We start from the raw sequence: 14,571 nt of genomic DNA, 5'->3' as shown, positions 1-14,571 counted from the left end.
GTATATATTAAGGTTTAATATAGTAACCATTTCTGATTTGATTTAGGCAATATATTTATGTTAAATGATAAAAAAAAGTATTTACAGTAGTATTTATATTTGAAAATTCATTTAAAGGGTAATAATTAAAACTTTCAATGCTTAGACTCTAAAGCAGGTTTTTAAATTTAGTCAAGAAGCCACTTCTACTACAGAAGAATAAAATAACTGAACTTGTTACCTGGTTCTAATTTGTCAGAATGTGTCAGTACTGAATAGGTTCTCAGCAGAGTTGTTGCGGTCTTGGGAGAAACACAAGACAGCTCTTGTTGAGCGTTGTCTGAAATTGTTGTGGCTTAAGAAACAAAGGGGAGCGAATCGTGTGTTGGGTTGGTATTGTTAATGGCATTTTGAGTACCAGGGCTTCTCAAATCAATGTGTTTTATGCTGCCAGCCATTGAGGGGGTGGGAAAGCTGAAACTGATGTGGAGGAGTAATCTATGAATTTGTGCTCCTGTTTCAGCTGATGGCGTTGCACTGGGTGCAGCAGCTTCTACTTCTCAGACCAGTGTCCAGTTGATTGTGTTTGTCGCGATTATGTTGCACAAGGTAAGTCACTGTCCAAAAAAAAAAATGTTAAAGCGTACAGAAATCACTAAATCACTAAGTTTTCTTAGTGGTGTAATCTGGAAGTGTCACGCCACTGAAATGATCAGGGTAACAGTACATCTTCAAGGTCCAAGAAGCACTGGTATGATGTAAGATATAATGGCAAATGATGGATGCAAAGTCTGAATGGGGAGTTCTGACTGCCTGCTGCCTGCTTGGGTTGCCGTGGTTGGGAAAGGTCTCACAGAATTAGAGAAGAACAGCTCATGAAGAAATGTGGCAGCCTCACACTGACTTTTTCTGAAGCTAGTGTGGTGTTGTGAGATTATTTTTGTTTTCTTTTTAAACTAAAAAAAACCTCCAAGATTCTTAATGCTGGGAAAGATGTATTCAGAGAAGTTCTAGAGGGTGAAGCACAGAAATACATGCTAGTGTATTCAAGGAGGAAAGGCAGTTTTATACCCATTACACCAGATTTCTGGCTCCGATGTTCTTAAGAAAATAGGAAGGATATTTGTTATAAAGGGGTTTAGTGTTTGAAGGGCGAGTCTTGTGAAACCATATCAGAGTATTACGACTGCTGATTACCTCTGTTACTGTAGTAACTTCAGTATCAGCCTTATGTCATTTCTGCAGAAAACAGAAATTAAATGTTTTTCTGATCATAAGCAAACAATGGCCCTTGAAGATGAGATCTTTTTCCCTTAATGTTTGCGCAGAGCTATCTATTAGCTGTATAGGTTCTAAACATGTATGCAGATGCATATTTGACTTATGGTAGCACGTGCACATATTACAGCATGTAAAAGAAACCATTGCTTGCATAATTGCTTGTTCAAAAACTGCTTGCATAATTGCATATTCAAAATGTTAGGAAATCCAGATCTAGTGTGTGTTTTCTTCACTGTTCATACAATAAATTGTGGTTTACGCAATCCTCTTCAGAGGTGGCAATGTCAGTGTTGCATCTTGCTGTGAAGCTCAGTTAATGGCTATTGCCAAGTGAAACTTGCTTTTTATTAATCTTAATGATCAATTAACTGACTTCTGAAATGGTGCCATTTTAGAAGAGGAAAATTTATCCTATGAAAGACTATGAAGAAATATTTGGTATTGAAAGAAATTTTATTTACTCATCTCTTTTTTGATCTTTTGATCTTTTTTTGATCCTGATTGATGCTTTTGTCTTTCTCATCTTTTTTTCCTTCACTCATGGTTTCCTTCTAGCTTTAAAACCAAAATTGTGTATAAAAAAGTGCCCAATATATTTTAGTTTGTCTTATCTCAATGTCAGGGTGGACTGCTATTGTATTTAAGTGAGCAAAACTACAGTAAATTCTGTGTGTAGTGGGACAGCTATGCCTTGTGGTTAAGAAACTGGATGCCAGCAGAGGGAGAAGGAAGTATTTGTTTGCTTCCCAGTGGGAACAGAAATGAAAATGATGAACTGATCAAAAGAGCACTTAAGTCTTTGTTCATGTGCAGGCTGACAGTTACCTTCCTTTGGGATTTTTTTTTCCCCACTCCATGCTAATTGTAGAATTTCCCCGTTGGAGATAAAGAAGCTGCCCATCTGAAGGTGCACAGTGGTATCAGGAAGAGAAAAGGAATTGCATAAGTTAATGGAAACTTAGAGATTATAGCGAAGACTAAAGTCAGAATGAACACTTCAGTATTTGTCATGACTACACAAATGTGTGTACTCTGATAGCCAGAACCTGAGTTTCCATTAGGTACTGTTACTAAAGTAAGGTGCTCTGCAGAACTCTATTGATTTGGGTTACCTGCAGCACACTAATGCTCTCCCTGAACTTCTTCCAATTGAGCACATTTCAGTGTAAGTTGCATTTCAGCTTTATCTCACATTTCAGGGGATTCCAGGAGGTTTTGTATTAACAGTGAATATTGGTTTTTTGCAGGCACCAGCTGCCTTTGGCCTGGTTTCCTTCCTGATGCACGCTGGGCTGGAGCGGAATCGAATTAGAAAACACTTGCTGGTCTTTGCATTAGCAGCACCTGTTATGTCGATGGTGACGTACTTAGGGCTAAGCAAGGTAGGTCTGTGATTCTGTTCTGCCCAAAACGTAGCTTAGTGGTGAAGTGGAGGGAAAGGAATATCATCTGAGTTTCATTGAACAAACTGCTTGAAGTATTGGTCAGAATGGAGGTCTTTTTTAAATGGTGGATTAAAAGGTAACAATATGAATGTGTGAAACAAAAAGTAACCCGTGCTTTCCATCAGAACCAGTGATCTGACTCCTTCACAGAGTTTGTATATATTTTTATTTTTTAGAAGGCTGATTTCTGTCTTTTCTCTTTTCTGTTGCTCCCTGCTGAGAACTATTTACTCATATACCACATTTTATCTGATGACTAAATAACTGAGTAATTTTCAGTGTTGCTGCATGCGTTCTTATTTTAATATGCAGGTAGAAAATAGGTTTCGCTAGTTTCTCCCACCATCCCAGAATTGCTCCTATATGTTCAAAGTCTCTCTCACGCTGTGTCAGAAGCTGAATCCTCAGCTAGAGCAGCCTTTTTGCCTCTTATACTCCTTAAAGTCATGTCTTGGCTCTGTGTAACCAGTGGCGTATGAAATGGGCTCACTACACATGAGTTTATCATCGCTGTTCAAGTGTTTCTGCTTCTCATAGCATTTCCTGTGACACTCCTGTATTTAACTGCTGTGGGCCATGCTGGTAACACACTACGATGTTGTGTCCTAAGGAATCTAACTTGTGATCTCATGAAACTCAAGGCATGAGAGGAAAGTTAAGTAAATCATCTGGGCTGATCCCTTTCCTTGCCCAAAAGGAGTTCTGTATACTGCAGTACAGGAGACAGCAGAAAAGGTTGGGTTTGTAAATAGAGATGAGAATGCTGTTTGAACATTCTTGTGATGTAGGCGTTTTGTGCTTCAGAAGAACGGAGGATTGGTAAGGCAAAAGAGTTTGTCAATCTTAGTCCTAGTATGAATGAGAAGAGGTGCTCAGTTTTAATCCAGAAGGTATTCTTTGCAAAGCTTGCATGGAAATTCTGGAAAGCTTTGGGTGTTTACTTGTACATACAAATGAAATATTGAAAGTGATGATTTGGGACTTAAACATAGCAAATCTCGATCTGACCAGCAGGGGACCAGATTTAAAGGCTAACATCTTATTTGAGCTCTTTGCTTAGAAAAAGGAAGAAAAAGTCAATCTTGAGCGTCCTTCCTAAAATGTGTGGCTTTGCAATCTGAATTTTATTTCTTTCGAAGCTCATTTTGACACCTTGTGTGTTGCTGGGAGATGGTCCAACAAGATGTCTCTGCACAGACTGGGATGTTTTTCTTCTGTAAGGGTTCTTAGACGTCTGAAGTGAACTAATGAGCATGACGGGTGCCTTTCTGCCCCCATCATCAACTTTAGAATGCCAGTTGCTACACATAATGTGCAAGACATAATTTACTAATCCATTGTCATTGTGAGGGAACAAGAGTTGATAGAAATCCTACTGTGTCTGGACACTTATATAGATTATTTTATTTTAATTATTGATTGAAGAACTTCTGCTTATCCTGATTTTTTTGTTCTTTCTGTGTTTTTTTCCGTTTCAGAGCAGCAAAGAAGCCCTTTCAGAAGTCAATGCCACCGGAGTTGCTATGTTGTTTTCCGCTGGGACTTTTCTTTACGTTGCCACAGTTCACGTCCTCCCAGAAGTAGGAGGAATTGCCCATAGCCACAAACCTGAATCAACTGGAGGAAAAGGACTCAGTCGCCTGGAGGTGGCAGCCCTAGTACTAGGGTGCCTTATTCCTCTGGTTTTGTCCATTGGGCATCATCACTAAACACTCGAATTTCACGGTTCTCCTCCTCGGTCTGACATGAGCAGTAAATGTTGGCTGCTCCCTTTATCATTGTCTCTTACCCGTCATCCATCCCATCAACATCATGGAGTTCAGAGGAAACATTGATTGCAAAATGAAGAATACTGGGAAAGTTTTAGTGTAGCAAAATATACTTTGGCAGCCAGACATAAACTCTATGTAACTTTCTTTTCTGAAGACATTTGCTATTTTAATTGTTATTTCTGGCCCTATTCTCAGGGAAGATGGAATTTGAAGTTTAAGAAAGGTGAGCGGGGAAGAACATAGCGACTCGTCGTGAAATCGCAATCACCAAAGTATCCTGCACTTCAGCTTTCGCAGCTGAGAGTAAAAGCAGAGGATGTCTGCCCTGTGAGAGACTGGAGTCTTACTAATGAAGAAGGGGACTCTCCCCCATCGGTTCCATGTTGTCCTGACAACGCAACTGGTCCTTGTGATGTTTGTCATGAATTGTCTTGCAAAAATGGGCTGCACTTGGAGTTCTGGGCAACGCTGCTGTTGTCACAGAAGTGTCGCTGATAGGAAAGAAATGATGGAGACAAAGCGTAGCACTAGAGAGGAAATCAGCTGGTTGAGAAAGTGCAACAATTTTTGCAGTGTATTCTGTTATTTAAGACTAAGGATAGAAGCAAGGAGACTATTGTTTTGATTGGTTGTGCAATGGTTAACACATTTTTTTAAAGGCAGTATTTCTTGGGAGATCATCTCCTGCCAAGTCAGTAAAGTGTAGGCACCAACAATGTTTCAGGAATTAGGTACTGGGTACTGTGATTACACTGCTGCTGCTGCTGCGGGAGATGTCTATAGTGTCCTTTGGCATTGAGCTGTTTTGGGCTCTGAGGAGTAGAAATGGAATGGAGGCAGCTGTTGAGGGACCAGAAACTTCACTAGCTTAGTTTCAAAAGTAAACTGCTGAAATCAGTGTGTGGGGGGGTGTTCATTAAATAAAAGGTATTAAGGCTAACAAAACAGATGTTTAGTTAAATATTTATGCTGTAGATAGAGTACAAAGTGTTTCTAAAGCAGTCCTAAGCAAAAAAAAAACCAACAAACAGAAAAAAAACCACACTGGTGTGTTCCCAGCAGACCTGTTGGGCATTTTGCTTGTCCCATGGGAATTCTGCGTTTGCCTCTTACTGATAAGCGTTAGTTTGGGTGAATCTACTGGAGGCCTTGCTGCCAACTGCCGATGCCTCTTACTGCAGAAGAGTGGCAGAAGATCCCTCCCTTTCCAAGGCACAGCCCTCTCGTCAGGCACAGTTTCTCTTATGCAAAATATATTCTACTCTAATAACTGTAGTGCATTGAGAAGTCAGGAATGCTTGACGTGCACAGACTTAACATGAAATTTTTCCTTTAGGGGAAAACTTTTTAATGCTGTACCCTTTTTAAGCTATACTCTGCACTTTTTAAAGATAACATTGCCAAATATATTTTCCTTTTGATTTTTTTTTAAAATCTATTTTCAAGGCTTGAAATATCTTCTTAACTGAAGTGCTTCTTGTTTCCATTTGAATGAGTATGTCTGATTTTCATGCCATTTATTACTTATACTACACAGGCCATTGTGCCTCAACTTCTTTCCATTGTCCTGTTTGTCTGCTAGGTCAGTGACAGGGATGGCCTGGCTCTTGGATGAGCGATTGCTTTGCTGTTGGCTTTGTAACGCTACAGGATTGAACCGAGTATTGATCCCCAGGAGTCCTCCTTCATTTATGTTTTGCTGTAGAAAATCTGTGCAAAGTTACTAGAAATCATCTTGTCCAACAAGACAGTTTAGATATTCTGTCTTTCGGATAGAATTAGTGTATTGAGCCTAAACAAGCACTTTTTGCGTTAGACCTTCAGAAGTTCGTTTTGTTCTGAAAGGCCACTGCAAAATTTGTGGCACGGATGAGATCCCCTCCTGTGCATCCTTAAATGTTGCTTTTTTGGTTTGATTATTTTTTTTAACAACATACATACGCAACTAACAAGTTATCTATTTAAAAAGTCCAGTGGTACAGGTTACCGACACATGCACATGGTACACAGGGATGTTTACACCAGAGCTCCCAGTGTTCTTCCTGATTTCCCTCTCATTACCTTCTTCCTCGATAACGTCACTACTTAATCTTTCCACATCGCTTTGTCCAAAAGCTGAGGAGTTCGCAAGAGCTGCGGCAGAAGCAGGGGATAGCTTAGTGCAGCATCAGAGGCGTGCGTTTCGTAAAAGAATACTTTCTTATTTATTTAAGTTATCATCGGTTGCTCGGACGTGCACCCCAGCTCCCTAGTTCAGCTGGCACCCTGGCTGTGTTCCACGTCAGCCTCAGTTCGTGTGTGACAGTTGCAACGGTTTAGGGACATGCGTAGGTAAAGTCCCATTTCTCGCCTGTTGTTCCCGTGTTGGAGCATGGGGGTAGGACCTGCTCACACGGCTGAGCCTGTACTGATGAGTGTGACAGCCAGCCTGTCCCTGCTGGCCCTCTGATCACGTTTCCAGTTTCTGGGGCAGCCACCAGAAATTGTAATACTCAGTGTAGTGATTCCTGAGCTGTAGAGGCCAAGCTACAGCCCCAGGTGAGGGATTTGAAGTGAAAACATTGGCAATTTAAAATTGTCACGAGTTGTGATGACACGTACCTTTCATTTTGGCACTCGGTGAGGTGACAGACGACTTCCGTGACTTTTTTTCCCTCCCTGCCTGTTTAGAAGCAGCAGAGACATTTTCTTTTGGCTGTCTCTGTTATCTCTGTGTCAAACTGTTGTTTTCAGATCTGTAGCTGAAACTGCAGTGACTAAGGAAGCTTTTGGTTATGTGATAAAGAGAATATAGAACTTTAAATGGTCAAACCGTTCCAAACTGTTAGTTCCACATGGAGGATTATTTTCGTGAGGCAGAGTATTTTAACGAGTTGAATACGATAAAATGTATCATTTTATTCCTTCTTTTCACCTATCTACCCATCTGTCACAGTGATTCAAAACACTGCATGTAGTCAGGGCCATCTGGTGTCATTTTCTGCTCCTCAGGGGGCCTTGGTGCAAACAGATCTCACTGTAACAGCCACCTCTGCCTGTGTGTTCTGCTCTGAGGTAGGGAGCTGCAGGTCTAGCAGGTATCACTTTAACCGAGTGCCAGGCACGTCCCCCTTTCCTTCTGTAAATCCCTCTAGGAAATCTATAATCTTCTCATCAGCTGTTTCTTTGGTTAATGATTTCTTAATTGGTGATAGGAGTAGGATGAAAGCTGTTTCCATTGATCCCGGTGTATTCGGGGACATTCTCTGCTGTTCTAATTCTTTTATTATTCCTTACCTAAAGAAGGGAAATAACTCATTTTCAGCGCCAGGTGCAGAAGCTGCGCTGACATTGAGGATGACAGAGCTGTCACACCAAGACAGGGGTTTTTGATAGTTGTGGCATGTCAGACGGGTGGGTGTTAACGCAGAACCCCACTGGTGGCTTCACTGAACCATTTCCAGGTGGGTTGTGTGAAAGGCTGGTGTTATCCAAGAGACCCAGGGAAACTGCTGTGTTTATTCAGAACTAGTTCAGTGCTTCCGAGGAGCTTCTGACCGTAGCAGATGTGTCCATGTGGCATCATCTCCATGCAGGGTAAGAGAGAGGTGCTGTGGAATAAATGCTGGTGTGCTCCCTTCCCGTTCTGTGCTGGGACTTGGGAAGAGGAGGAGGGAAGGGTGTTTGTATTTTGGGGGTGGGAGGAGGAGGAGCGGTTGTGGTATGGTGGGAAAGTTTATGATGAATTTCAGATTCCTGTTCACCTCAAACTTATTTTAAAAATAAATATTTTCTTTTTTTTCTTACTGTCCTTTTATCGCATCTCTTGGCTTTCCAGGGAAAATCTTACGTGGTCATTGCTGTTTACCTGACTCCATGTATGGAACTGTAATTTTAATGTCTCTATTTCCAAACCATTTGTACACAAAATCATTCCATGAATGGCTGCCTTATAATTTTTTTCCACTTTAATTGTGAATGGTTAAAAAAAATAATGTTGCCGTTTTCAATTTGTTTTATTATATTAAATTTTTACTAGGTGCAGTGCTTCGCAGTTGGCTTGTCATTTACTGCATGGCTTTTTGTGACAGCTCCCACAACGGGAAATGACAGTCTTAAAGGGGATGCAAGTGGTGCAGACAGCACAGCTCATTTCTGTACGAGCGTTTGCTTCTCACGACGTGGAAACCTGAAGTGTGAAGCTGCACGTTGGGAGGCAGGCTCACAGCTCGATTTGGACACGGGTATGAATGGGTTTGGAGGCACAAATACAGGAAGGATTTCTATTCTGTCTCCTGTGGAGTGTTCAGGAGTTGGCACTGCCCTGAGGAGCTCTCTTCCCTCACCTCTAGGGAAACCTCTGAAGTTTACATGGCAGACACCTCCTGGGAGGGCTGTAGGGGGCTGGTTGGCTCCAGAGTGCTCCAGGCCGCTGCTAAAAGGCTGGAGGACACTTTGGGGCTAAGGGATATTGAGAGCACGGGATGGAGGGAGAAACCCCAAAACGCCAACACCAAGTCCCTCCGTTCTTTTTGGAGGCTTTGTGACAAAGTAGCCTTTCCTGCACGGATGTGCCTCTGTGTGTTTCCGATTAAAAGCCAGCTCTAAATACGGATGCAGAGATGTGAAACCTGCTTTTTGTTCTTTTGTTGGGGGGGAGAACTGTTGCTGAAATCTTTCACGCTCCTGATCTGTGTGTTGTTTGGGGTTTTTTTTTTTCTTACCTTCCTGCTGTTTTCAGGCACCGATTCACAGCTCAGCTCTGTGACCGCTGTGTGATCCTCCTGCGTACAGGACACTTCAGGCTGTACTTTTAGACTTGACAGGGTTTATTAAAAGATGCTCAAAAAATCCAGTGAGTTGCACGTTGTGCTGTGGTTGTAGAAGGGCCAAACTTTTCGTATAAAACACTGAATTTCTTTCGTTTTTTTTAGAGATGTGGCTTTAAAAAAGAACGGCCGATGTTAGAAACCTCTGACTGAAAGTGTTACTTCACTACTCTTGGTTGAGACTAGATTTAACATTTTAAAGCAGATGTAGGACACAAATAAATGAACAATGTTTTTCTCCTGCAGTTGCTGCCTACAGACTTACCTAAGATCCTGTCACTGGAACAGTGAACGTTTTAGCTTTTTCACTCAATCATAAGCAGTTTTGTCAGCTAATTGCTTACTTTTTATTTTTCTGGGAGCTTGTAGGACTTGTGTGGTTAGACGAGAAGATGATCAGGGGCTGGAGCATCTCTTCTGTGAGGACCAACTGAGAGAGTTGGGGCTGTTCAGCCTGGAGAAGAGAAGGCTCTGGGGGAACCTTATTGTGACCTTCCAGGACCTGAAGGGGTCCTATTGGAAAGCTGGGGAGGGACTTTTTACAAGGGTGTGCAGTGATAGAGCGACAGAAATGGTTTTAAACTGGAAGAGGGCAGATTTAGTCTGGATATTAGAAAGAAATCCTTCCCTGTGAGGTGGTGACACTGGCCCAGGTTGCCCAGGGAAGCTGTGGATGCCCCCTCCCTGGCAGTGCCCAAGGCCAGGTTGGACAGGGCTTTGGGCAGCCTGGGCTGGTGGAGGTGTCCCTGCCCGTGGCAGGGGGGTTGGAAATGGATGAGCTTTAAGGTCCCTTCTGACCCAAACCATCCTGTGATTTTATGAAGAAGTATAATCTCTTTATACTGGCTTAATCACAAGAATACACGATTATTGTAAATTCAGTGGGAGAACTGAAACAAGTGACAGTGTTGCTGTTACAGGCAGCACAGGCAGATGCAAGGCAGTCAGGATGGGGAGTCAGTGTTTTGCCAGATAAGCTCTTGGGGTTTTTTGGCAGGTAAAATTCAGTTTTAATGGTGAAGCGTTATGGAGCACGTTACATCCTTTTAGTGTGACTAATAAAAATGTCGCCTTGGTAACTGGAGACTTAACCACTGCAGTCTGTTGTGAATCCTGGAGATGTGCGGAGGTGCTTTTTGTGCATTTATGTTACAAGAGTTGCCACTAAAAACTTAAATATTGAGGGGCTGTGGTGTTGCAGGCTTCCTGATGATGGCTGTAGAGTGAAATTTTCTCTTTAGCAAATAAAAGAACATGAGCGTCTTTATCAGAGGCTCATTAGGGATGAGCACAGCAGCACAAGAAGATGATGAGCTGTCATCTATCGTTCCAGCTTACAAATTAAGCCGTTCTTCTGCTGATATGTGCAGGCCTTATCCAAATATCCCTGTGGGCAGAACTGCACAGCGTTCCACCTTCCTCACCACAGCACTTCCCCCTCTTGTCTGGGGGGTCTGGAGAGTAACAAACCCTTGTGGTAGATGAGGGTTTGGGAAAAACGCCGTGTAGAAAACTTGTAGAGCTAATTAAAAATGTGCTGCATCATGCTGGCTGATACCAAAGCTATATTGGGTTTAGGAAATCTAAAACCAGAGGTGAAATTATTAGAAAGGGAGAAGAATTCTTGTTGTTCTGTATCTGTATGCCCATCCTGTGCGCGAAGCGATAATTAATTTATGATATATGATTATAGTCATGTTGGAGTCTATGGAGATCAATGGGCTTCTGCTGGCTGAAGAAGCACTTTGAATGAGATATTTGTGGTTATCCTGGGCTGAAGAGGGAGGGCTGCTAAAAACCCTGCTTCCAAGCCATTGCTGCTGAGCTGTGTACCTGCTCAAACCGTGTCCCTTGTGGAAACTCTCTGCTGCTGCTGCTCTCACCTTTGGGATTGGGTTGAATAACATTGGCGTGGGTAAAATGAAGTGCTTTAGGAAAGGCACATAGGAATGCATGCTCAGCAGTGAGCTTACCAGCTCTTAACGCTTGGAAACTTCTGGGGGGAAGGTCTGTTCTTCCCCATCTCTGTGTGTGGAGGTTCAGCCCCCCCCATGAGGAGGAGCACTCCCGTTCCCACTGCACCCTCCCACGGCTCAGAAATGGGGCTGAGACCCAGCGGGCTGGAAGCCATCCCCCAAAAGCTGAGCTGTGAGCGCTTCCTGCCCACAAGGCTACTGGGCTGGCTGCTTGTTATCAAATCCCTTTGCTTCAGTAAACCAGCGTCTTATATTCTGTCTTTCTGTAAGTCTCATGAAGTGGTGCTGTATCCACAGCTAATATCTTGATAATAATGGCCTATGGGCTGTCCAGCATGGATCTGTGAAGGGCTGGGACTGTGCAGCAGCTCTGATCCTAATCTCCACTTCCTTGCCCCAGCCCAAGTTTGTTCTTTTCTGCATAAAGTCCCATTGTAAGGCTGCCCAGGACATAAAGGTGTGAACTTCCACTTAAAAAAACCCAAACAAAACAAAACAACCCCAAAGAAAACAACCCCAAACAAAACAAACAACCCCAAACAAAACAACCCCAAACCAAACAAACAACCCCAAACAAACAAAACCCCAAGCCAAACAAACAAAACCCCCAAACCACAGAACCCAAGCCCTCCTTGGCCGCAGTTAGCCAGTATAGGTATCCTTAAACTGAAAGGGAGCATCTCCCAGCTGGAGGGTGGGCTGTGATGATGAAGGGTTACTTCTGTACTGCCCTGCACTGCTGTCTGCTTCAAAAGGTTTTCTTTAAGGAAAAAAATTACTGGCTTGATGTGTAGGAAAAACAGGGACAAGCCATCAATAAAATTGCTGTGTCAGTGTGACCTGTGTCTCTGCAGGAAGACTTTCTGAGTAAAGCTTCAGTGCTTTCTCTGTAGGAGGTGCAGCTGTGCTTCCCCTGCGAGCCATCAAGAATGAAGCATCCATCGACAATCTTTAAATAATAATTTGGAGCAAAAGTGTTTCAGAGAAAGCAGCTGAGCCTCATCCGTATCCCTGGAAGGCACGGCCACCTCAGGATGTAATGGATCAGCGTGTAATGGACCCAGCCAAGTCATGGCTTTTTGCCTCTGCTGCTCTTGTTGTGAGGCAGTTTTCTCCCTGTGATGATTACACACCTTATTTATTCATGACCAGTTTAGGCCAATTTGTTTTATTGCAGGCATCAACCTTTACCAGTACATTAAGAGGGGAAAGAAGGCCTGAAACTAGACAGCAATCAAGTTTTCCCCTTCGATCTCAGTTAAACAAGTCCTTTCAGTCTCCTGCCATACTGTGGGTGAGCTGTACCTGTCATCATCCCTCAAGTCCTTTCCTGCATCTCTTCAGGCCCAGGGAATCCATTTGGCTGGAGATTAAATGCAGATTGATTTACCTCCCACTTTGTATAAGTGTCTATGTGCTTTTGTGCTGTTAAGTTTCACCAAGGGCTTACAGCAAAACCAGGTCTGCTTGTGCTTTTCGAAGGCTTTCTGTCCCCTGGGATTTGGAGAGGGCCCAGCTCTCCCCACTCGCCCTGTGGTGGACCCTTTTCTCCTGGCCAGGTTTTATGATATTCTCTTGTTCCTGAAGCTCCTGGCCAGTTGAAGTAAGCTCTGCATCGACACAAGTAGCACTGAAGATCCTTTAAGCTGGCCCTTACGCTGTTACCTCCTGTTTGTGAGATGCAAGTTGTGTTGCTCTCCTGCTCTTTCCTTCAGGCAGGCCACAGGTTTATTTGATCGGTACACACAACAGAAATGCCAGCACAACCACTGTCATTACAAATTACTTTGTTCGGACACTGGCAGGTATAAAATTCACCCAGCTGCTGTTTGCTGCCCCAGCATTGCTGCTCCTGCCCACGTTTAACTCATCATCTTGACAAAAGCAAGTGGCTCCTTCCCTCTCCTGGAGCTGCTCCCTAAAGAATTTGCTGTGACTCCGCAGTCCCTTGCTTGTCTTAGAGGTCTCCAGGGGAAACAGAATATCAGTTTTGGGATGTTGGAAGCTAGACACCCCTCTTCTTTCTTGGTCTGCACAAGATCAAAAGGAGTTAAGCAGCAAAGGATGAAAATCTGCTTTTCCTCGCTGCAGGTCACTGCTATGGGGTCTTTGCATTGCTGCTGCATCCTCATGTGGGAGCTCTGGCTTTTCACTGCACATTTATTAATTAAGGTGATGCCCTTAATTAAGGTTTGGCCCAGAATCTTTTTGCCCTTTGTGCAATGTAATTCCATGGAAACTTTTCCCTCTCTTGGTTATGAGTAGAATTTTTTTCTTAGTGCAGCGTGTGGAATGGTCACCACAGCATTAATGCTTGCTGTATTGAGGAGCTGGGCTCGGTGGGATGGAGGCAGCCTCTGCTGCTCTTCTCCATGTCACTGAGATGGACTTTGATGCAGTTCAGGACACGTCCTGTTTGGGACCAAAAGGCCAGCCAAAGGCAGGGTGAGAGAAAGCAACAGGGCACTGGGCTTGACTCTCTCATCAAGCCATCAGTAGTGATGATTCCTGTAATACTCAATGCAGCCTGTGAGCTTGGGGAGGGCTGTCTGTGTTTTCTCTATTTAAGGTGTTTTGCAAGTGCCTGTGACTGCAAAAAGCTCCGTGAGGCTGTGTCCAGTGCTGTGATCTAGCCTATGGCATGTCCCAGGTTTCTAAAGGACTGTGTGTCTGCAGTGTGCTGCTCCTGAATGGAGCACTGGGAAGGGCTGACATTCAGCAATTATAGCATCAAAATCGATACACGTAGGATGGCACAGGTTACAACAGGAGCAGAAGTCTTACAGTGTGTGTCTGTACTGGTTATGAGATCTCAAAACTCCGGATGCTTTACCTGGCACCGTGCAGGCAGTGCATCACCACATCCTAACCCTGGAGAGAAGGGAGGATGCAGGAAGGAGCAGTGTGATGCTGATGTGCTTTCCTGTGGGCACTACAGAAGGCGTGCATTCTTTTGGAGGACTGTGCTTGTGCTTCTGTAGGGAGGGAGGGTTTCAAGAGAGGAACAAGGAGTTAGGGAACCAGAATAAAAAGCTTGTTGTGGGAGTACTAAACAAGGGACTCACCTGAGCTGTGGCCAAGAAGGAGCTGGTACCTGAGAGGCAGGGCAGAGGCTGTGCTTGCTGCATCTCAGGATTTTATGCTCCGACTGCAATCAGCAGTGGCCCTTTAAGGCTGAGCGAGGCACGCAGCGTGGACACTGCCCAGCCCAAGCCCAGCAGCCGCATGACCTGCACCGGGTGGGCAGTGCCAGCCTGGCACGGCGAAAGCCTCCTGATGGCAGAGGGGATCTGATTGAACTCGCTGGCTC

General features: G+C 43.8%; 1 protein-coding gene across 1 annotated transcript; it reads left to right on the top strand.

Annotated features, from left to right (window-relative positions):
• Positions 1-486: 486 nt before the first annotated feature.
• Positions 487-4,414, top strand: SLC39A9 (solute carrier family 39, member 9; the record flags this gene model as incomplete). Its single annotated transcript, XM_010192314.1, has 3 exons — positions 487-588; positions 2,508-2,642; positions 4,184-4,414. Coding segments are annotated over 3 exons (468 nt in total), but the record flags the coding sequence as incomplete, so codon positions are not given.
• Positions 4,415-14,571: the final 10,157 nt, after the last annotated feature.

Source organism: Mesitornis unicolor, unplaced genomic scaffold (assembly GCF_000695765.1).
Source record: "Mesitornis unicolor isolate BGI_N332 unplaced genomic scaffold, ASM69576v1 scaffold9599, whole genome shotgun sequence".
In the NCBI taxonomy this organism is placed as follows: Eukaryota; Metazoa; Chordata; class Aves; order Mesitornithiformes; family Mesitornithidae; genus Mesitornis; species Mesitornis unicolor.
This window is presented reverse-complemented; position numbering and strand designations above follow the sequence as displayed.